Source organism: Netta rufina (assembly GCF_964035555.1).
Source record: "Netta rufina genome assembly, chromosome: 1".
In the NCBI taxonomy this organism is placed as follows: Eukaryota; Metazoa; Chordata; class Aves; order Anseriformes; family Anatidae; genus Netta; species Netta rufina.
This window is the reverse complement of record NC_140123.1, coordinates 86,625,544-86,650,220: the sequence shown is the minus strand read 5'-3', so window position 1 is coordinate 86,650,220 and position 24,677 is coordinate 86,625,544. Positions and strand designations below refer to the sequence as shown.

The window sequence follows — 24,677 nt, the reverse complement described above, 5'->3', positions numbered from 1 at the left end:
GGAAGAGACCTTAAAGATCATCCCATCCATTCTAACCCCATCCAATCCAGATTATGAAGTACAACAAATAATACATTTAATTTATCCACCCAAATACAGATACGTTTATTATCTTCTTCATCCTTTCTGGTGTACTGATCTGAGTGATCACTCAGATATGCAGATTTACTCCACGAGTTTTTAAGGAAAAAAGCTTGTAAACTGTGCAGGGCAGAGATCCTGTCTTCATATGTTTTTACAAATTATTTAGACACTGTTGCTTCTATTAATACAAAACCAAACAACAACAACAAAAATAACAAACAAATGAAAGAAAACAAAACCAAACAAACAACAGCAACAACCATGCAAACAAACAAAAACCCACAGAATACCCACAGTGCTGTACTTATTTTGATCACATTTAAGCTGCATTACAAATTCCTGGCGTATGTCATTGATCAATGACAACATTATTTGTAATTCCTATTCTTAAGCATAAAATTGGTGCCGATTGTAGCAAAAATTATTGTATGTTTCTTGCTGCTGCAATGTTAGACATGTTATCTCAGATTTCCAAGCCATTTAACCATTTGGCCATCAAAGAGGAGACTGTTATCTGTTCTGGCATTAATCTACTCACAACTGTGCTTAGGAGCACAGTTTCAAAAGGACAACAATCATGCACAATATATTATAATTATGTCCCTTTAGGAAATAAGTAATGCAGAAAGATTTCTTGATCTTAAATCTTGTGTCTTTGCATCTTTATAGATTAAAAAGATCCTTTTTCAAAATGTGGTTATAAGGTATGCTTCCTAAAGTATTGTTTGGGGTTCAGAAGATTTTTTAAGAGGTGATAAAATGCAAATTGTAGGTATGCATAATATGAGGGGAACTCTCAGTGTAAATTCAATCAAGAATGAAATGGTATTATGTGCAAACACCTCCTGGGCTTGTGCAGAGGTAATGGAGCATAGGAAATAGATACAGTGACAGCCAAGAGAGGAAAAAGATATGTGACTTTCCTTACAACTTTGTTTAATAAAACTCTCAACATACATTGTGCATATAATGTATTGTTTTATCTCCATCCAAATCATCCAAGTTTTTCTTCCATGCATTTTTTAGACTGTAATTTGGTGATAATGGCTTCTTTGTACAGTTCAGGAGCAATGAAAAGGAATAACAAGCCTGTTAATAAGTGGATGTGTATGCCTTTTCCAGTACAGAGCTCTTTATTTGAGTTGGTCAGGAAGAAAGCCATCTATTGCTTCTAAGAAACATCACTTAGTGAGTACTTTTTAATATTTAGGGAGACCAAATATGAAAGGGCAATTTTAATGCAGCTTCAGTAAGAGCTGGGTACGAAAACTTACCGATTTTTTCTCTTTCTCTTTTTCCTTGTTACAAGTTTATTACTGTTTTCGATATGGTTTATGACATCATGACATAAAGTTTGTCTTGTGCATTATGAATATGTTCAGTCATTTTGGTCTGTGTTGTTATATTCCAAGCCACAGTGCCTCAGTGAGGAACAGATTTCTGTTGTGCTGTCTGAGAAGGTCTGCATCAGTAACACAATTTGGGGAGTTAGGATGTGGTTTCTGCTTTCCCCCTTGCTCCAGTTGGGAGCAAGCTGTTCAGGCACAGAGAAGTTATGCCCTTTTACTCCCTAGAGGAGTTGGATTCATGATGCAGTTGGGATTCTCAGCTGAACTGTTTGTGTTGCCTCAACCTTGTCGACTTGTTCAGACTTTCTCATTTGAATGGAAAATTGTGATGACTGAATAATTGGAATATGACACAGACGTGAAAGGAATTTTAGTACTTTTTTTTTCCTGATTTAGATAAAGAGTCATGTGTTTGGAGAGTCTTCTTAGCAGCAGCTAGAAAAAATACGGATTAGTAACATAAATAATATATTATGCCAACACAGTAACAAAGCAAATCCTTTTCCTTTTTACTACTAAAAGAGGATCTATTTATAACACTACAAATTTCCCTATAATTTAGAAAAAGAATGAAACATTATATATAGAATTTGGCATGAATTTGGTTGAGAACAACATTACTATTAAAAAAAAAAAGGTCTCTTAATAACTCTGTATTTGCTGGAGATCTTTCAGGTCTTTCAATCCACAGAATTGGCATGTTATAGACCTACAACAAATAACAGAATAACCAGGTTTCTAAAAGGGACCAAAATTGTGTCTCACTACACTTGAAACATAAGAAATACCTTACTGGGGCAAAACAGAGTTCCAGTTTGCCTGGCACGGTGTGCCTTGTGGTGTTGACTGGGCAGGCCAGGCAGGGGGAGTGAACTATCTTGTTGTGGCATTACCTTTGTACTGCCTTGGCCCCACCCTCAGCATCCATAGCTGTTGGTTTAGTGATATCTGGAGACACATTACTGCCTTGTAGCATCTTTTTATCAGCCCTGTTGTCTGGGTTGTCACTGAAGCTGCTGGTCTTCACAACCTCCTGTGGCGGCAAGCTCCAGATACTTACCACCTGCTATGAATATAAATCTTTTTGTTCATCTGTTTTAAATGCATTTCCATTGCAAGAATAGAGCACGTGCCTACTCTCTTCTGTTTTTCCACCGTTTAGATAGATATTAAGGAGAAAACCTTTCTTTTTATGTAACATTACCAAGTTTCTTAATTCTATTATTTTTTTTTGGCACTTTCGCAAAAATCTTTTAGATACTCACATAACCTGCCTGAACCAAATCATCTTTCTCTTCATGCTTGCTGATTTCTTTAAATAAGCCCAGGACTTCCTTTAACAAAAAGCTATCTTAGCTCTTTCCAAACATATGATAGGAGGTGTTAATTTTGTTCTTCAGAGTGCTTTTTACCAACATTTACCAGATGGGTAAGGCAGGCATATATGCCTGACGATGCCAGTGTCAGAATCACAACACAGTGTGACTGAAGCTTTGCACCTCCTGCCATCACAACATCTCTGATCTCCCTCTTCAGTTGGTGTTACTCGTATTGCAGGCTCATCATATTCTTTAGACACGGAATATGAATTCTAGGTTAATTATTGGGATTATCTAGTATTAGTTAATACGAACTATTTTTAAATATATAATTGTATCCCAACACTCACACAACCTATCTTTCCCATATACTAAGCATCCATATGTTACAATGCTTATCTAACTACCATTCTGTCCAAAACCTCTGAGCAACCTGGTATGCCAGCTAAAGTAAAGCAAGCTCTGTAAATCTTAGCTAAGAAATTGAGGCTGGCAGTTTGCAGTAGAAGAAAAAACAGAGAAGATGAAGTGCTACCCAACTATTTTGCACTGTCATTCCAATGAAAATACCATACTATGAGAAAATGCAGTGACAAAGAGGGACTGATTTCAATAGCAGTAACTTAGCTCAGAGGAAGTTGCTTGATTTGGGAAACTGCAAAAAATCATTTAGTAAGTGGTATTCTTCTAATATAGTCAGTCAGTCTGCAGGCGCTGTTTCTCATTCTCTCTTTCTCATTTTTCCTTATTGCTATCAAGTAATTAAAAGTTGAAAATGTGTTAGCTGTAGGAAATGTACTTGATCATATTTTTATGCAAACCAACAGTTGAACTTCTGTGAAAAATGATGCTATGAATTATCATAACATTCTATGTTTTTCTCCATGTTTTTTTTTTCTTTTTGTATTTTTTTTTCCATAAAGAAATGATAGGTGTAATAATTATGTCTTGAAGGAGATTTGAAAGGATGTATAGTCCAGATTTTTGCCTCAGGCAGGATCAGCTAGATTTAAATAATTTCTGAGCAATTTTTGTCTAACCTGCTCTTTAAGTCAGGAATTTTTCTGTAGCTTTGCAGAAATTTTGTTTCACTGCTTTGCAATCCTTGCAGCTCAAAAGATGTTTTTGTCCAACCTTAATATCCCCTGCTGCAATTTAGGCTAATTATGTCACCACAATGAAAATTGAGAACCGTATATTCTCTTTCTCTCAGCAATAGCTTTATATATTTTAAAGCAGATACTGAGTTTAGTTCAATCTTCTCTAGACTAAACAAATCCTGTTTGTTTTGTTTGTTTTAATTTCTTTCCTTGTTTCTAGACTTTTGACCATCTGTCCAGACATTTGCAATCCATTTCTGTGTTCATCCAGTTTATTCAGCTAGGTTATTTGAATGCTTTGCACTTATTGAATTGAATTCTTAGTTTTTTTCTGAGACCACTTTGAACTGTGTTCCTGACTTCTTGAGTTCCTGCAGCTTTTTGGGTTTGGTATCATTGAGATTGTACTAAATCTACCCATCAATCAAGCAACTAATGAAAATAGTGATTAATATTAGATATAGTACAAATCTGTACATACCTTCACTTGGTATTGCCTTTCCACACAACACTTCATTTAAGTTATGTTTTTCAAAGAGTTAAATTTCGCCTTAGCTGAAAATTTCCTAGCTTGCTTGTTCTAATTTCACGTGGGCAGAAGCCTTGTTCAGGGTATCAGACGTAACTTCTACCTGTTGTTCATTTAACAAATTTTATGCTCCAGATGAAAGGAAAGTCAGTTGATTGGTTATTACTTATTCCTGATAAACTGTTGGCTGCTACCTTTTATTTTTTCCTTTGCTCACAGATTGATGGATAATATGTTTTAGAACAGAACTTAGACTTATTCATCAAAAATTTCTTGGGTTCTCTATCCTTCTTTCAAAAGTGAACAATACACATCCATTTCAGGTTCTCAAAGGTAACTATGAAAGACTATGAGATTGCTTAAGCAAGTATTACAACCAAAATTCATGAGTTGCCACATTACAATTCATTCTGAGTTAGGTAAAAATGGTGTCCTACAACAAACAAAATTTGTATTGCTTGTTTATTTTCTTTCACATGGAGACCTTCTGCTTAGAAGCTGTCAGCTAGGATTAATGCCGGAACAAGCTTGCTTTTTTTTTTGCCTTTTTTTTTTTTTTCCAGTCTAACATGTCAAAAGTTTCAGCAACTGATTCTGCTTTTTTAAAATGTTGCAACCAAAATGATTACAAATCTTAGAGCATCTGGGAGAATAATCTCTGCTTTGTACAGTGTTGCAGAAGAGAACTGGGCAGTAGGTTTGAAAGGTGTTGCCAATGGTGGCATAACAGTGGATGACAGTGCAGGAAGCTATTTAGGCCACCTGTGATGGGTATACTTCCTTACCAGATTATTGACTACTGATTCATATTACATGTACATATATATGTGTCAACGTATGTGTATACATACATGTATACATATATACATTTCAGATACCTACTATATACATGTATGTATATTTTTATGGTAGAAGACGTAGGGAAGAGCAACAACAACAACAGATAGCTAAAAGGATTGCTGGCAGCAAATTCTAATCAACAGCCAGACTAAGCAGTGACATAGAGGTCAAAATAGAGAACAAATATTTGAAAATATCCTTCCAGAATGAATAATAAGAAATATATTTAAGATTAAATTATGAAGGACCGTTAGTACAGAAATCCTTAGAATGCTCCATGAAGATGATCCACAACTGTTGTACCTTTAAAAATATATATATATTGAATATGCAACAGTGAAGGTCTGACCTCTTTCTCTCTCACTCACCTGCATGCATACATGGATACTAGTAGTAGTGCTGTACTGTGGAGGTGCCTTGATAACAGATAGGCTCGTTGCAGCTGTTTTCAGTGACATAAAGCTGGGGAGCAGATGCAGGATCAGGTAAGTGGTTCTGCATGCAGTCAGTTGAGACTCATCAGGTCTCATTAACTCAGGCTGCTCCTGAAAGGCACCGTACTGCTGAGCTGGCCCCAAAAATTACATAGCTGTGTTCACACAACGCTCTGCATTCATTAGTTAAGTCTATCTGACCTAAGCTTGCTCTTTACTGAATCAGCTTTAGTGTCTCTAGCCCATGCAGTACTTAATCCAGAATTCAGGTTAAATCATCCATGGGTAATTGAGAATTGACTGCCTTTCTGGAGTGCACAGCTCAAATATCAGTTATCTGCTCTCTTGCATACCACTGCTTTTCCTAAACGTCCATCCCCTGCCTCTCATGCCTCTCTCTTGCTGTTCATTCTCACTCCCGTTTTCCCCTGACCACTGCTTGCCCATGACTTTTGTGCTTCCTTCTCCAAGTATTTTGAGCCATGAAGTTGCCCTCCTGGGCTGCCAGTGTCAGGCCCAAGCTGCCTTCGTGTACTTGTGCTGAACCTGGAGCTTGCGGACTCAGGTGCTGCAGGCTGTGGTACAGTGATGGCTGGGTAGCGGGGTAGGAAGGGAGCAGTGCGGGGCAGGAACTGCTGCTCCCTGTACCAGGGAGCTCATGTTCAACCTGCAGTGGTACTGGGCTCTGGGCACCTCCAGCTGGCCCTGGGGTTAATGCTGTTGTGGCAGGAGATGACTTTTTCATTCAGTATGAGTAATGTGGATGATAGTGCTTCCAGGCTGTTCATGGTTTGAGTGGTTGTTAGTTTGTGGATAGAGCTGCAGTTTGGAGGTAATTCAGTAAACGTGCCCTCTGTCAGAAATTCCGTGCAATCATCTGTATCTATAGAAATCTCTCTTAATATATCTCCTATGTAACTTTAGTTGTTTATGGAGGGGAGCAGTCCTCCTAGAGAGCAACTTGGGTGATCTGCAATGTCTCATGCCATGAAGACAGTTTGAAACATTTCTCTTTGATCTACAGTGACATTAGAAAACAATAAACCATCATTTCACAAGGGAACTACCTTGGCATACGTGCTGAATCAGTTATAATTATGTTATCTTGAATGCCTGCACATCTGCAGCAGTGGGTAATTAAAGTTTGAAAGGAATCTAAAAAGGAATCTAGAAACTGAGTAAAGTTTACTCAGGTTTTTGAAACTACTTTTGTTTTATTTGTTTGTTTTTGTGTTTGTTTTTTTTTTCTGTGTTTTTTTTTTTTAAAAGAAAAGTAGGTTTATGCTCAAATAAGTTAAACCAGACTGATTTTGATCAGACCTGGAATACAGAGGATGAAAAATGAGGTCACAGCTATAATTCCACTGTTAAGAATCTGTTTATAAATTAAAATAAAAACCATAACTTTTCTATTACCATAGCCTTAATAATGTTCTATGCCACTGTTTTTGGTGTTGCCCTTCTTTGGCATATTGTCCCAGTGTTGCCCAAATTTCAAAATGACATATGGTGACTTTAGGTACATGCATACTCCCATCATCCTCCATTCTTCAGGTATCCATCTCCAGTAAAGCAGCCCAGCTATTTTATGTTTCCTTTGCCAGCTTGCTTCTTTCATTTTGTTAGTTTATTCATTTATTTTATTTAGGGCAGGGGCCCTGCTACTTTTATCTTCTGTGCTTTCCAGCACAAGGCACAGACTGAAAGCAAGAAGAGGGGCATGGGAGTAAGCCAGCATAGTGGCATCAGTGCCAAGGTACAGATGAGAAATGATCATCCAGTGCTGCCTCCATAGCCCTCAATACCCTTTCTGAGAAAGTAGCTGACACAGAGCATTTGGACATGCAGAGGCATAGCTCTGAAACTTGTCAGCGCTTCAGAGTTTTGTTTTGGTTTTAACCAGAATATATTATTCTGTCATGGATAAATAAACTGATGTTGCTTTTAGCTGGTTCATCAGGGCTAAGCGATAATGGCATCTGTTCTGTCTTGTGTGTAATATTTCTCTTTTATTTCTTAGCACAGTTGTTCATTCTTGTTTTTATGAGCCTCAGCCTATGTTTCTAGAGAGTTCTTCAAGTCCCTTGGACAATGGCTGCAATGCACATCTTTGCATTTTCTAATGCTTGGAATGAAGGTATATAGAAGGGTACTCTGGAGGGATAAAGTAGAAACAACATAAACAGTAGCTTCTGAAACTTTGTTTTCTTGTGTTAATAATTAATGACAGACAAAAGAATTGTTTTCCTTCACATGTAGTTCTCAAGAAAAAATAAATCTTGGTTTTTTTTTTTTTTTTTTTTTTCTGGTGGAAAAGAAGGTTGTTTTCATAAGCGTATGTGATAATTTTCAAGAGAGTAGAAGGATTAAGGTCAAAAAGCTGAATAAGAAAAATTTGCCAAGATAGATACATTTTTCAGCAGCATAGACTGTAAAATACCTCCCAGTTTTGCAGGCTGGTTTTGCAGCAAGCCAGTGACCTCAGTCTGGAGTCCTTCCAGGATTTAGCTCTTGAAGAACTGCTTGTCACAATCTAGCAATACTCTAATTTCCATAGGGAGATACAAATCATTAATTTTTAAAAATGTAACGCATTTGCAAGCTCTTGTTTCCACCTCCCAATATGGCCTTTCAGTTGAACTGACTTTGTTATGCTAACAGAGAAAAGGAGAGACAGAGACAAGGGTCCAGATGCATCTTCACAGCCTCCTAGTTAATTTGGGTTTGTCACCCCTGGAGAATTGGCTGCATCAATCCTTAGTTTATCCTTTATATCGTATGACATTTTCTTGCACATTACTAGTTTACTAAGTAAGATGTGAAAATATCACAGATCAGATAAGGGCAAATTTTCAGATATGGTAAACTTGTATATGATTATCCCAGAAGTGTATATGTATCACTGTATTGTGCTTTCTGAGAAATCACGTGACAGAGCTAGTATGATAAATACCATATTGGCATGGAAAAAAGTTAAAAGTCAGTGAAAAGCTCAAAAACATGTTGGATTAGCTAGTAAAGATGAACATTTTGTATTAATGAATTGTTAGCAGGCAGTGCTATAAGCCCCTGGGTTTAGGAACTGAGGTCTGTGAATTCAAAAGAATAACCTCTTATGTTGAAAAACACACTAAAAAGGGATGATATACATTCATCCTATCTTCAGAGTTATTTTTTCAGCCATGAGTGACACTGTTATGGAACTGAATGTAGTGAATCTCTGAATACAGTCAAAATTTTTAATGCAAAGCAATGTGTAATGTTTATCGTATAGCTAAGGCCCATCTTACAAGGGAGAGCAAGCATATGAGAACAGTCCAGCTTAAAACCTGGAGACAAGCCTATTTCTCTCTGGAACTGTGGAAGTACTTTATCTATAAAATGTTCATATTTGACAAAACATAACAAGAACTAAGTGTAAATAAAAATGCACTGGAAGAGACAGTCTCATGCCTATTTTAATTCTTCTGTCTCAATAAAAAGTTGACTGTCTGAAAACCAAGGTCTTTCTCTAAAGCAAGGGAATTACAGTAGCAAAACAATCTATCACAATTCACAGAAAAACCTGTCTGTGGAAAAATGTCAGCATTTCAAAACTAACGTACAAATATAATATAAGGAAGGTTATTTTCATTTTTACTTTTAATGGTGAAGTTTATTTTAAGGTTATTTCCATTTTTGCAAGGAACTTATGTTCATAAATGGACTGTAATCATATCCCAATAAATCCTCCTCCTCTGTTCCTACCAGACTGGAATAGTTTTCCTTGGGCTCCATCTTAAATATTGAAAAGGCCCATTGAAAAATCAGTATCTATATCTGCTTGTGTATACACATATTTATTTGTGTCTGTATACATAAATATACATATAAAGGAAATCATTTGTGCCTACATTTATTATAGTATTGTCTTTCCACTTTACAAGTGATTCTTTGTTTTCTGTTTATATCAGGTATATTTTTGAAACTGTCATTCAAATAATAAAACCATATGTTCTGAAAAAGAAAACTGCTGATATTTCTTCTGGTAAAGTATAATTGTGTTACTCCTCTGCAAGCTACTAATCAATGTCTGCACCTTCTGCCTCAAGCAATTGTTACAGATGAAATACATTAACTGTTCATAGTAGGAGTTCCCCTTGTCTGAACAAGAAATGGCTCCAGTTATATGCTTAAGTTTATGCTTAAACACTGTTCTCAGTCAAAAATTGATTAAATATATCTAAATTACATTATGACTGTGTGAGGGAAGGGAAGGTAAGCAGGACTGATACTTATCTGAGGAAGCAGATGATGAAAATCTACCTCAGATAAATTGGAATTATATATATGAATTGAAATTTAATCCAAAATGCATTTTAAATTTCTCATAAATTCATAGATTTCAAGATTAGAATGGACTGATAAAATCATGTACTGTTTGTAAAACCATAATCCATGGGATTTTTTTGTAGGGATTCCTCTTCCTGCTCTTCAAAGTTGTGGTTGACTATTTAAAAAACATATGACCTTGATTTATACAATTCGGAATTTATACAGTTTGGAATCTCTTACACTCTTTAATAATCTGCTCTGTTTCTCAAATAGATTCAACACCAGGAACTTATGTCTTTTGTGCCTTCAGTTTCCTGCTAATATATATTTTTAACACTTTTGTCTGCATAATTAATAATTACTGTTTTATCAGAAAGCTGTTGTCTTCAGTGGCCCTTAACATGAACATATTCACCTTCTGCAGCAAGCTGTAATGACTTAAGGAGTGGCTCCATAAAATGCCAGAATGGTGCAAGATGAGGCCAATTGCAGGACGCAGCTGCCTGTCTCCCAGCCTTCAGCCTTGGACCCCCTTGCCTAACTCTGATGGCACTCAGCTCTACAACAGTGCAGGTTGCTATGCTCCTTTGCTTAGGCTTTTGCCTGGGAACTGAAGCTCTTCCAACCTGCTCTGCAGAAGTTTAAACCATCCTCACAGTAAGCCTTCCTTCACCTGCCTCGCTTGAATATCTGCTGGGTGTTCTCTGTCAGCACATCAAAAGGGAATTCACTGGATATGCAGGAGGAAGAGCTGCTGCCTTTTTGTGGTGTTTTGTGGGTTTTCTAGTGGATAAGACATCCATCTAGGCAGTGAGTCACCTGCTTTCAGTGTATTTCTCATCCCCTACCTTTCAGAGATGTTCCTTACACCAGGCAGTTCTGGTCGGTGTTAGCTTGTGCCTGGTAGTGGCAGCACTACTCAGAAAAGAGTTCATCGGGACACCCTCCACCTGAGACAACACAGAACTGATCAAAGGAGTGCTTGTGTAGTCTTTCTAGTCACGCAGCGGCTAGGCATCTTTCCACACAGCCTACACATGGCTGAGTTCCCTTCTGAGACATCTACTCTCCACCTGCTTTTCACACTGCAAAATAACTTGGGGACCTAACTCAGCCACAGCTCCTACTTTAGCTACATGTAGTGATCAAGTATGCAGCACTTAAATCTGTTTCTCAGCCTACCCCTTATCTTCTTATGACACGAAGTGAAAATTGTAGTTTTTGAGTGTAAAATATGGTATTTTCAAAAGACTGAGATCTTTGTGACACTACCGAGATGAGTTGGTATTAGTAATTCAATAATTCCTGCTGGCAACTAAGAACTTGAGATCTCTTTAAAATTAGTTATAAAAGGAAGACTTGCCCAGTCCAACCATTTAATAACTAATTTTACAGTACACCACTGCTTTCTCTTCATAATCTCCTCAGTCTTCAAATATTTTTTTGGACTTGCAGTATCCACGTTGCATACATTGCCCTCCTTCCTTCACTGTTAATGAAATATGAACATCAGAATTTTTCCTTTTTTTTGGTTTCTACTTTTACCTTCTGCATTATTGTTGGACTTAATTAAGTACATAGCTACTGAAACATGAGGGAATAAAGGCTAGAAGTAAAAATTTAAATGAACAACAAAAAAAATAATATATAATCCTCAAACAAAAATTTAAAAACAAAGCAAAACAAAAAGACTGAAAGAATTATAACAGTAGGAAAAAAACCTTTCTGAATATGCCAGAAAGGTTTAGGTATAAAAATTGGGTTTTTTACTTCGTGTGTTTCTCATTTTTTAGAATGATAATTAAATATGAATGAAAAAAAGGATTCAAGTTACTAGATCTGGGCTAAAGTTATTCCATTTCTTATCAGAAGCTGGTAAATAAGAACAGCACAACACCCTCACCCAGGAGCTATTAAGTTAATTTTAAGAACCAATTGATATAACAGATTTTGGATTTGTTTTTCAAATGATGCTGTGCCAATCTATCTCATTTTTCTTAATTGTTATGAACTGTTATTAATTTGTTATTCCCAGAGAAAACTCCATTTAAAAGTAAACATGGATTTCCAGAGTAGAAATTTCCATAGTAGATGGAAGTAGATTTCTGTTTTCCATAGTAGTAGTAGAAAGTCACTCTGTATTTTGTTTTATTGAGAGCAAAATATTGATTCAAGCAATTTTTTTCCCTGTAAAATTGGATAACTTGGGGACCATCTTTGGTCAAGCTCTTAGCTTTTCTTCTCCACAAACATATAGTAGTTGTTTGTTTTTTTTAATTAAAAAAAAATAATATATATATATATTCATATATTCATATATATATATACATATATATATTCATATATATATATGAAAAGGATAGCTAAAAATACCTGTTTGTGTTGCCTCTGTTCATAACATAATGTTATGTGTATTCAACACTGTTGTATGCAAGGTAAACATACTTTCTGTTTAAATATGTGACAAGGTAAAGAACATTTTACTTTACTTTTGAAGTGCATTGACAAGTGCAATTTTCACCAGATCAATCTCAGATAAAAGGAGTTCACACTACCACCATCATCCAAAAAACAAACTCCAGTAAAGCAAAAACAAAAGCTGCAGCTTCGAGAAACGGAACAGCTGTTCTCCATTTTCTTGGTAACACACATTTGTAAGCACAGTGGAAAAATCCTTACTCTGAAAAATGTTAGTTATATAGGAGAAATAAAATAGTAAATTTTGCAAATAACATTCCAAAAATGGTAACTATGTGATGAGAGATTTCTGTTTGCTGTCTAATATAGAAGTTGGGGAAGCTCTGTACCTCCTAATACTGGGTCCCATCAATGAAGTTTTTGAGTGTGGTTGTCTGCAAGGACATCAGATACCCTGGAATAGTTTTGTCTGATTCTTTAGGTAATCAAGTAACAGAGAAACTCATGCTCTTTTACATAATGCTCATACTTTATTGCAAATAAAAGTAGTGTCAAACATCCACATTGTATGGGGACAAAAGGCTGTGATTTCATACACAGTTCACTTCTGCTCAGATTTTCTCCTAGAACTGTCATCCTGTTTCAGTCTTGAGATTTTACACATGATTTATCACCATGTTCTTTTAGTTGAATGAATCTCATTATAGCTAAGCATCTGAATCTTTAAATATTTTCCCACTTGTTACAGTTTAATCTTTAGCTTCCCCCCCCCCCCCCCCTTCCCACCAGTGGGTATAGAGTGAAATCCAATTGTCTGAGAGTGATTCATTCCCAAACCATACTAAGCTGTCATTTTTTCCTATTCTCCTCTTGATCTTCTCTCCATCCTGGATGGACTCTAGTGCAGTCCATCAAGATATCTCAGTTAGAATGAGCAAGCTGAGGAAGGTTTGACTACCTCCCTGGACATGCACCATATTTACAAAATAGCATAGACAGTATGCTCCTTATGTAATACCCCTCTGTTCACTGCTTGTGTTCCCATAGATGGTGTCTGAGATAGCTGCCAGTGTTCATCAATTTGGATTGTTTGTAATTCATTATTGTAAAAATGGCACAGTCTGTCCAAAAAAAATCTTATCTGAGAATCTTGTTTAGCACATAGCACATCTGAAACTGCATAGCATTCCTGAAGATTCTGGATTAATCTTCATTTATCAGTTACCCAGGAAAAGTCACTAATTCGGCCACTTCTGCTACAGTCCTCTATCACTCCACATATTGTAGTATAAGTTGCCTTGGTAGCTGTTAAGAATAATTTTAATTATTTATTTGTTTTTAGCCTAGCATTCTTGCAACTTCTTGTGAAATTGTAGGTTCCTTTGATAAAGATGGAAAATCTTGCATTCTTACTGTAGTTTAAATTCATTCTTTCTCGGATACCAGCATAAAGGGGGGGTGTGTGCGCCGTGTTTTTCCTAGTATTGATACCCAGTTTGGTGGTCACTCCTTGTGACCTTGACCCATGCTGCATATACTTTTCCTTGCTGACTATCTCATTTGTAGATGAGCAGAAGGGTATCTGCCTCCTGCAGTTCTGGAGCAGGATACTTGATATCTCTGTGAACTCAGATTTAAAAGTTTTTGTTTGGTTGGTTGGTTGGTTTTTATCTTCTACTTATCTTTTATCTTTTATCTTTGATTGGTTTTTATTCTTCAGTCACCTTTCCTTAGAGATCTTACTTTGCTGTGGTGTTTAGGAGAGTCTTAAAACAGATTCAGGCAAAGTCCTGTCTTTTTTTTTTTTTTCTCCCCTAGGCAATGTCTGCTCCCAAAGTAATTCTTTATAGATGGTGAACAGGAGAGGAAGAGAGAGGGTGAGAGTTCTCTCAGCTCTAGCCATCACCGTCACCTTACATTGTTGGTCAAAGCATGGAGATTTAAATCAATTACTCTCCATTTTGCTTGGCTTTGTTAGCATATGCCAAAAGCACATTGCACCTTTTGCTGTCATAACTTCCTGCTATGAACCAGAATCCATAAGTTATACAAGACATTGTACAACTCCCGAGTTGTACAAGTTTCTCAGATATTCATATTGCCACAAAATTTGTTGATTTACTGTCACAAAAATCATACAAAAAGTTCTACGATGCTTTTTTGTGCCTCTAGTGACACACCTGATTAGTTGTCACTTGTGGCTTTCCCACAACAGCACTGATGGTTTGATATACTCACTAAACCAGTGGGGAGGGCTGCACAGGCAGTTCTGGAGTGGGCATAAAAATAAGTGCTTATGAAAACTTTAGCTATATAAATTACTCAGGTCATAGTGCCCCATCTGTTAATGTTTTGATTTCACTCACCAATCAGCTAGCAATGCTGTTGAATAGTAAGTCTAGCTCTTCTTATTTTCTTAAAATTATGCATGCTTTGAAGGGAAAACATGAAACAACTAATAGCCAAAACAAAAGTTGTCTTAAAAAGAGAACTCCATTGCATTTAATTACTATAATTTTTATTTATTTATTTATTTATTTATTTATTAATGCAGAGAGTATGTAAACAATCACTTTCTCTCTTACTCCCTTCCTGCTTAGTGACAAGAAAACATTCAAATTTTGCTTGGGTGGAATAACTTAACAAAGCCAATTTTATTATGTAGATTAATTGTAGGTGTAGCATATCTACATCTTGCTTAAACTTAAGATTTAGATTCTAGGATTTTTCAAAAGATAAGAAAACCATTTCCTCAACAACTGTTTAATGGAATTATGCTTCTTCTAAGAATAACATTGTGAGTTTGGAGGAAGGACTAGGTTCATAAGAAGAAAAATACATCTTTTTCTTGTTCCCATTCCCATATTTGTTGTTCAACTCAGGAATTGCTTTTGTGGTCCATTAGTTCATCTCATTAAACAAGGTTGGTGGTGATCCTAATCAAACCATCACAAACAGCTGGGAAGTTTTAGTCTTCACCATGTGTTGTTTATGACAAAGTGGTGCTTCCAATTTACTCTTAATCAGGAGGGTCTGCTCTAAATCTCCTTTTTAGCCAACATCAGCCTTGGGCTTATTTGCTATTAGCTTTTTGAAGTCAGAAAAGATGAAAAAAAGAAAAAAATTAAAGGTCCTATGTTGTACAGGTGGCTGGAGTGATAAATATACAGGCTGCAGGATGCTATATGTTGTAAAGGTAGAGAATATTTTAATTCTCAATCTCAAGCCTTGCATTTCAATGTTTAATTTGTCACTCTTCATGTCTTCCAGTTTTTGTTGTTTTTTTTTTTTTGGAATTTTTATACAAGTTATTTCTGTTGCTGACTTAAAACAGTTTGATCCATAACTTAACCCCGGTTTCATGTAAAGGAATCATAAAAATTAGGAACCTGAAAATTAGATTTTTCTTTTGAGCAGCTGCTGTCCACAAAAGTGGAAAGATTGTTGAATGCGAGTAGCATCATTTTTTAACAAAATGTAGGCACGTTTGATGACTAAACCTCATTTTTCCATTACTGTGGTGTCACCAAGCACTGTTGCTTTGGCGTTCATATGGAAAAAAAAAATAAAAGTTCTTTGGCGGTTTGAAATTGTATTTCTACAACTGTGGTTGTCCCTAATCTTTGTTTATTGTTAACCTACTCCTGTTGGCCTACACTTAACACATAATTATTGATTAAAATATGGTTTTTAATGTTTTACAGCATACATTATTGTACTTTTACAGAACATCAGGTAAATAATAGTAACAGGAAATTATATTTATAAGAATGGAAGTATTTATGAAAGAAAAGTATCTTTTTTATGTTGATGACTCCCCAGATGTTTGTACCGTTGCTTTCAGTGACCTGAGGGAGACTAGATAGATTTCTGCTTAACTTATTTTGAAAATTCTTTCATAATAACTTTTATTTTTGTATTACCCATTTCTAAATAGCATAGAAGATTTCATTTAGTGTGCAGACATTCCAAATTAGAGGCATCTGGTCTGTTACATCTGCTGTGCTTCCACCAGGGTGCCACTATTAAGGAGTTTTTCTTCCCGTGGTTGTTGTAACAATATTTTCTACTGATTTCTACTTATGTTCCAGTTGAGGATCCAGTTTTACAATCTTAAATAGTTGGCTGAATTTGTAAAAGTTTTTATGGTGTCTCCATATATATATTTTCTCTGTCTTTTTTTTCTTTCTTTTTTTTTTTTTTTTCCCTCAAACTCGTGTTTAGTGGTCTTTTATTGCATGTTCATCAAAGCACTTCTCTCTTGTTACCCACGAAGTCCATTTGTATGATTAATTTATCCAGCCAAGAAATATTTTTCTGATTTTGATAATACTTCAAGAAAGATAAGTAGATCTCAAGTGTTGCTGTTCATGTTTATGCTACAGGATCACAGGGAGGCTCAGGAATCATGTATTTCACCAACTACTTCTATCCATGTTTCCACCAGGTTTTGTATTTGTATGTGCAACTTACGTTCCATATGGAATATATATTTATTAAATCTTTGAAATTGTACCAATTGGTGAAATTGTATCAATTAATATTGCACCAATTTTAACTAATGTTTTTTTAGCAACAAAAAAGTTGTACCTTGTTTAAGATTCTGGGCAGACACTGAATCAAAGAAAAAATATATTGATTTGAGGAACATTGTTTTTTCCTTATTCTGAGAAATCTTTCTAAGACTTGAGAAAAAAGCATCTGCTCTGTAGCTGTACATTATTGTCTCCTTGACAGGTCCAAGAATCTTCAGATATTTTCATAGTGTAGAGGTTTCAAGATGCCCTTCCTGACCTTTCAAAAAACACATTAGTACCTCTGGCAGACAGTAATTTTATTTCCATTAAATGGCAGAGGGAAGAATGTCCTCACAGTCCATATAGGGACAAGACTTTTCTCCCCAAGAAAGCAGCAGAGTTAGCAAAAAAAAAAAAAAAAAAAAAAAAAAAAACATTCAATACAGCATTTACGCTTACCTGTTGCTCATTTTTGTACTGAGAAGATCATTACTGAGCCATTCTTACCTATTGTTTTGTTTCTTTCTAGATTTCATACAGTAAAAGCTTTCTTCTTTGCTGCTAACATAGTATTTAATCTGTTTGGAGATTTAGGCTGGATCAGATAAATTCAGATAAATCATTACATTAAATTTATGAAATAAGAAAAAAAAAAATACGTTTAGGGAACAGTTTGGGAGTCATTGTTGGTGTAAGACCTTAGAATAATTTAATTTGCTTCTCCTCTTCTAAACAGTTTCAAGGTGGGAGAAGAAGAGGAGAAGGGAAGTATTACTTTAGAGACCACACAATTATCTGAGCATGTTGTACTTTAATGTTCCTTCTGCACAGTCTATTTTGGTAATGTGTATAATGCAGATGTTAGGCTGCAATGGGACTGCTTTTTCTATAGTAAAATTCATGTCACTCATTAACTTGTCTTCCTTGAAAATATAGTTTTGAGGGCACATAGATATCTAGAGGTAGTAACTGCATCAGTAGATTTTATTCCTTTTTCTTAAGTACTTCCACTAAGGAGTGACTTCTAATGAGAATTCTTTCCTTAATTACTCAATCTGCTGCATTAACTGAGTGTCTCTGTATGCAATCCAATCAGTATAGAAGTACAAATACCATCCAAAGCTATGGATGTATGAGTTTAGAAAGTCAGTTATAACAGGCTTTCAAGGAAATTCTGATACAAAAGTTAAAGACTGGAATTTCACAGGGTATAACTGGATGTGTATCTTGATTTTTTTTTTTTTTTTTTTTCTGAAGAGTCTTATAACTGAACAAAACTGAAATTCTGTGGAGCTTGTAGCTTGCTCTTGACGATGCATGCTGTACTTATTGCAAGTGATATCCTCATGCTCTTTTGATAATCCCCTCACACAGGAAATGATATTAGTCCTTTACTTGTCACCTTCAACGTGGTGAAATTATGTAACCCTAATCTAGGTTGGAGGACCTAGGATTTAAGGTCAGATGATGCAGGTCTTTTTTTATGCACTGCAATTAGTGAATTACAGCTTTAAAAATAAAGTATAATTATTTATAATAAAAGTGTTTTAAGAAAAAAATACTTAGACAAAACAATCCAAACAGATGTCTGTAAACAGATGAGTATACCAACAAATTATGTAACCATTATCCACGCAAGAACTCTGAAAAATAAAAATCCACCAGTGACCTTTGTTGTCAGCTTGACATTGATATACTGCTGTACCTGCTAGCAGTATGCCAACATACTCCTGGGTTCTGGTGACTCAGAATTGTGGGCCAAAACATTATTTTGTCATAATTTGGTAATAAATATTATAAAAAACTTCTAACTCCTAATTCTGCAAAGCTGCATTACAGGGGTTTGAAGTTGCTAGATTTGGTCCATGTCTTTTAAGTACACACTTCAGATGATTTTTATCTGGGAAACTATTGATCTGATTCTTTGTTTGCTCTTCCCTAATCCTTCAGTGTAAGTTAAACTAATATATACATAAATCTTATATGCCATACTTTTCTTGAGTTCTCATTTTGCTTGTGTATAAAACTGTTGTATTTCAGTATTTATTACCTCATAAAGATTATGGTTCATTATTCTGAAGCTAATCTTTTTCCCTGTGAGTAGCTGTAAGTCCCCTTCTGATTTACTAGTTAGATTGCCTGGGCTTTATATAACATCTTGACCAACATAAATTACTGTGACTGGTGATTATTTTTCTTCCAGGTAAGGTGTCAGGGCACAAAAATTAACGTTAACAGTCATATATTGGCTTTAAACCACTAGAAAGTAATTAAATCTTAAAATGTTAAGAAACAAACAGTATTAATTAGACTTCATGAGTTACTAGAAAAATCCTGCCTAATCTGATGACAATGTCTTTATGTCAACCCCTATGTCTTTAAAAAAAAAAAATAATAAAAAAATCCATTTTATAGTCTAAGAGAATAGTATCCTTTCTTTTTGCAAAGAAAAAGGTTTATATAGATTTATAGGTTTAGGTTTACTGTTGGGTTTTAACTTGATGGGTTAAAAATGAAGAATGGTTGTCATTTTATATTTACTTATATAGGCTTCATTTCTAATGGTGATTACAAGATAGACTTTATTTGTATTATATATGTATGTATGCTATATTTGCACCTATATAACAATACATGGACATTATATGGAAGGTCCAGACCAAATTCTTCATTAGATATGAAATTGCAAAAGAGTTTTCTGCTTTAAATCAAAGTGGCTCAGGAAAAAAGCCCCTACACATGGTCTTCTCAACAGCTCTACATGTTTTTTCCTTTATTTTATTTTTTGTATTTCTGTGCAACTAGGCAATACTACAGGATCTGGAGCAAAGACGTCCCCAGCTGGATGAACTAATAACTGCAGCACAAAATCTAAAAAACAAGACGAGCAATCAAGAGGCCAGAACAATAATTACTGACCGCAGTAAGTGATGATTCTGCTATCCTATGATGTTTCAGGAAATATGAAAGATGTTGTAATACTTGATAAGCTTAACATTTTTTTAGACATTTTATGCATTTGTCATGAATGGGAGAGTTCCATTAGGAGAGTTCTCACAGAGATTGTCCCAAACTACATATCACTATGCAAGTGAAAGTCAGTGATCACAGATTTCAAGATTCTCACCTTACATTTCATATTGATTGCCTTTGTAGTTGAAAATTTTCAGAAAATACAGAATGTGATCACCATAGATAATGAAATACTATTATTCTTAAAATAAGATGGGAGAAAAAAAAAAAAAAAAAAAAGGAATTCATAGAGTATAGCCATGAGCTTGTAAGAAGCTTTCAGTTCAACAACTGCAGTACAGTTGCAGCCTCTTCTTTCATCTTGCCTAAGGTGGCATAAGCCTGACGATACATACTAGGTTTGTGTCAGTTCTTCAGTTCTGACAGAATTAACCAAAAGCAGTGTAAGGTAGACAAATTAGGAGAAATAATGTTGTCACCCTTGAATGTCCTTGTGCTGTTCACCATAAGATGAAAAACACACTCTCAGGATCATGCTGAAAAAACAGCTTTCTGTGGCAGGCTGTTATATATCCTTGGTTATTAATTCGGACTAAATAAAATACAACAACAAAAATCTTCTTTTCATCCTAGAGGTCCTCTGTACAGCCTAGAGAAGACTCAGGTCAAATGCTGTGCATGTGGACACAGACAGCTCACTTTTGGTGGATGCAAACTGTTCTGTATGTTTTGGTCTGGAGACCAGGAGTTGCTCCCTGAAACATGACTTTGAAGGTGTAGATACAGGCTAAGCACCTCTGTCCTCATAATTTTGAGTGAAACATTAATGACCTCTTTTTTTCCTTCTTTTTTAACCATCGGGTTAATATTTTCCATAATGTTTCAAAATCATATTGCGTAATTGGATTACCTAGTTGGTAGTAGCATGTACATAAACTATTTAGACTAGGTACTATATAAAGTAACAATATTGCATAACTGTTATCTTCCTGCCTTGAAATTTAATAGGACTCAGAGAGAGAGAAGATAAATTAATTTCATTTGAAGTTTGAGGAGAAATTGATACTATTTATATATTACATAAGAACTTGTTTCTGTTTAACATGCAAATTAATTTTAAAATCACATACTCAACTGAGTTCAGACAGTTTGTACATACACCTTAACTTTACAGCTCTCATTCAAAACCAATATGACATACTTCCATCAGTATTTTATAGTATATGTTTTCATTTTTAATTCTGAGGCAAGCCTTCTGAAGATAAGAATTGTAGACTTTACATTATATGCAAGCATAATTCCTATAAGCCCTCATGAGAATTGTATGCTAGGCTAAATTTCCTTCTGTTGGAAAACTGCACTTCAGTTTAAGTGAAATTGCTTTCTAAAATAGATTAAATGCGTCTTTCTCATATAGCAAAGAAAAAAAGAAAAAGCAAGCTATCAGACTGAATCGTGAAAGAATATTAGAATATTTGGTAACCCAACTATATTACGGCTTGATTTTGTGGCTTGTGGTGTGGTAAATGTATGATATATGATGATTTCATAGATTTTTTTGTCTATAAATGCTCCCAAAACAATTAGTTGTCTTCGAACTTAAAGCATACATGATTCTTTTTGAACCGAATTAGCAGTTAATTTTCTATGGTGAAACTGTCAATATGCTTTAATGCAAATCTGCATCTTATACAGTAAATACATGTATAGCATCTTCTAATGTTATCCTATTTTTTTTTGTGAAAGTTTAAAAGTAAGCAAATATTTCTTACTGTTAGAAATAGGTCCCAGTTTCTGCAATGGAAAGACAAAGTATGATCAGGAATAATTTTGATCCAGTCTTCTGAGGCAGCATACTAGATTCATGATTTTTTTCATGCTTAGTTTATATTTGTATAATTGTAGGTACTAAGCACTATCCAAGAGGTATTTATTACTTTTGAATTTTAAAGAGATCTTGATTAAAAAAAAACATAGGACTTTATAATGTGAAACAAGTTTTTTTTTTGTGTGTGTGTGTTTTTGTTTGTTTGTTTGTTTTCCTTAATGTAGCCAAATGTGGACTATTGTCATGCCAAGTATTTCTTTAAGTAAAGAACTTTAGTAATGTTTATATTTTAATCATGTTATTTTCTTCCTCTATGTTGTATGAAGAAGAAGGATACTACACCGTTTAGTTGGAGACAGGCCTGCTAACTACCTGTATAGACAGGATCCACTTGTTCTTGCTGCAGTTGCTGCTGGGGTAGTTCTGTTGCACCCTTCACAGTGCGGCACTTTCCTGAATATAGGACTGTCCTTATCTCCAGCAAAAGAGCTGTGTGCGCTCTAACACAGTGCTTTTGAAGCCTGCTGTGCTGTACAGGGCTCCCACCTAGTGCAGTTGCTTTGCCTTGCAGACTGGCACACACTGAGCAAAGCCCTGGATGATGCCCCTGTTCCTTCCCCAGGAATCTTGCTTGCAGGGAGAGCTGAGCCAGGGCCAGAGAAACTGCTCTGCTTGCTAAGGTCTGCACCTTCCCCACAGCCTTGTAGAGCATCCTTCCCATTTCACTTGGACTTAATACCAGAATCCTAGTGCAAGTCCTCCCTGCCTATCTTGCTCTCAGACTGTTCCCCATTTCCTGTGTTTTTTCTCTCTCCATGAACGTGAATGGGTTACCATGGTTATGTCTTAGCAGTTATTAGCACTGATTCAAATTTATCCAGTTTCATGACCTGTGCATCAGCACTGTACCGTTCGTGCTCCACTGCATCTGTGTATCACTTGTACATGAAGCCTTCTGAAATGTCACAAATCAGGTGCCAAATGCATTGGATCACACCAAGAAGAAAGGGGAGCATGGTGCTGCACTGCGCTGGTGTGTCTCATACAAACTGACAGTCAGCTATAGCTAGTGACCACCTCTCCCACATGCTAGAGCAGGGTATTTCACACTCTGAAAAGTGAAAACCTGAAAATATCATCTAATTCCTATGAATATGTTGTTTGTTACCTTTTGCTCTTAAGGTGGTATTAAAAAAAATCATCTGGCCAATATCACTGAATTGATACAAATACTGAGAGTCTCTTGGTCACAGGACAGGTCAATATGCCATCAACTGGAATAAAAACCCTCAAGGTTCTGGCTTTTGTGCTTAATACCGGTAACTCTTAAGTCACACTGCTTACAGAAATACGTCTATTATACTCAAAGTTTAAATTTGAATTACATTTGGAAACTATTATTGCCTTTGATAAATAACAAACTGATGTGCCATTTATAAAAACAAACAAGGTACACGTTTTACACAAAATAAAGCAAGTAAAAAAAGTTTAATAGAGAACATCTATGAATTGCAAAAAAGTCAAAGATTAGGAGGTTATTTTTAAACAGAATTGTCATAATATTGCATAGCTTTAATCTTTAGAAAATAAAAATATAAATTAAGGAGAAGCTCATAAAATTGATTCATTTCCTCTGAAACTTTTTTCCCCCACCCTTACTTCATTATCTGTATGAAATTGCAGGAGCTGTGCTATTTAAAAAGCTTGGGTAAATAAAGTAAAGATTGTACAATGTTTACACATTGTTATATTTAAATCCCTGTTTATTCTAGTTTGCAACTTACACATTGGAGAGTACCTTATTATTATATTAAATTAAATTAAATTATTATATTAATAATTATATTTAGTCTTGAGAAAAAGTCCTGGGAAAAAGCAAGACACATCTCTGCTCTTTTACTGTCCTCGATAAAGCATTCTATTCTAACAGAACCATATGCTGTACAATAATAATTTTCACTACATAATGCATCACAACTCCAAAACGCTTTGTTTTACTGCTGATGAAAATGTTGTTTCTTAAGCTGAATGAGTTTATAGACATCTTTGAATACAGTAAAGTAAGTAAATTTGAAAATTCCTTTTATTTTCTATCAGTTCCTATGTATAGAATACATAAAGCCAGTAATGAGTCAATACACAAATATAGCAAGAGATTAAAAAAAGATAAAATAAAATACAGTCTTAGAATCAGAATTAAGAAAGTAATTACAAAAGATATGTTAGATCTTCCTAGATCTTGGAAACGTAACAAACTTTAAATAGTAGGCCTTCCTACTGCTGTGTTCACATACATGCAAAGATAACAGTGAATAACCTTTCTGTGTTTTTACTTTGCTAGTAATTTACATCCCAATTTTGTACTGTGGTTTCTGGCTGTGTAAGTGATAGAGAGGAGGTATGAAGACGAATATTTATAGAACTCTATAGAGAAATAATTTCTTACTAACCAAAGAATCTTCCTTTCAAGATTATAAGCCAAAGTAACAAGCTCCTTTCTTAAGCAATTGTGTGAAATGTAGTGAACTTTCAAGATATCACTTGAGAGTTCAATAAAGCTCTATTGCAATAAACATGTGAATGGTAGCATTAAATGCAAACATTTCAATGAAGAATATTTATGAAGAATTACATTACTGAGGCCTAAATGATTCCTTCTGAAGTTTATTTTGACAGTTTTTAAACCAAAACACAAATGTATGGATAGTCTGTAGATGATGTCTTCCAGAAGAGTGATTTTGTTGGGTTTTGAAAAAAAAGAAAAGTTATATTTTATAATTGATTGTTAGGAGCTGTGCTTGAAGCCATCTGAAAAGAATCTGATACTCTCTGTGCAACTCCATAAAAGTGCCTTTATTGAATCATTTGCTGTATTTGATGACTTTATGGCAACATCATCAACGCATCATCACTTTCACAACAAAATGTATGGAAACTTCATAGTGAATTACAGCTGTACTGTTCTTGGCAGC

General features: G+C 35.3%; 1 protein-coding gene across 10 annotated transcripts in view; it reads left to right on the top strand.

The window, feature by feature from the left end:
• DMD (dystrophin) overlaps nt 1-24,677 on the top strand; it is a 1,234,381-nt gene that overhangs the window by 905,287 nt on the left and 304,417 nt on the right. For all 10 annotated transcript variants that reach the window (XM_084305928.1, XM_084305932.1, XM_084305933.1 and 7 more), the window contains one exon: nt 19,710-19,827. In XM_084305928.1, the coding sequence (XP_084162054.1) occupies nt 19,710-19,827 (118 nt within the window). The remainder of the gene's footprint in view (nt 1-19,709; nt 19,828-24,677) is intronic.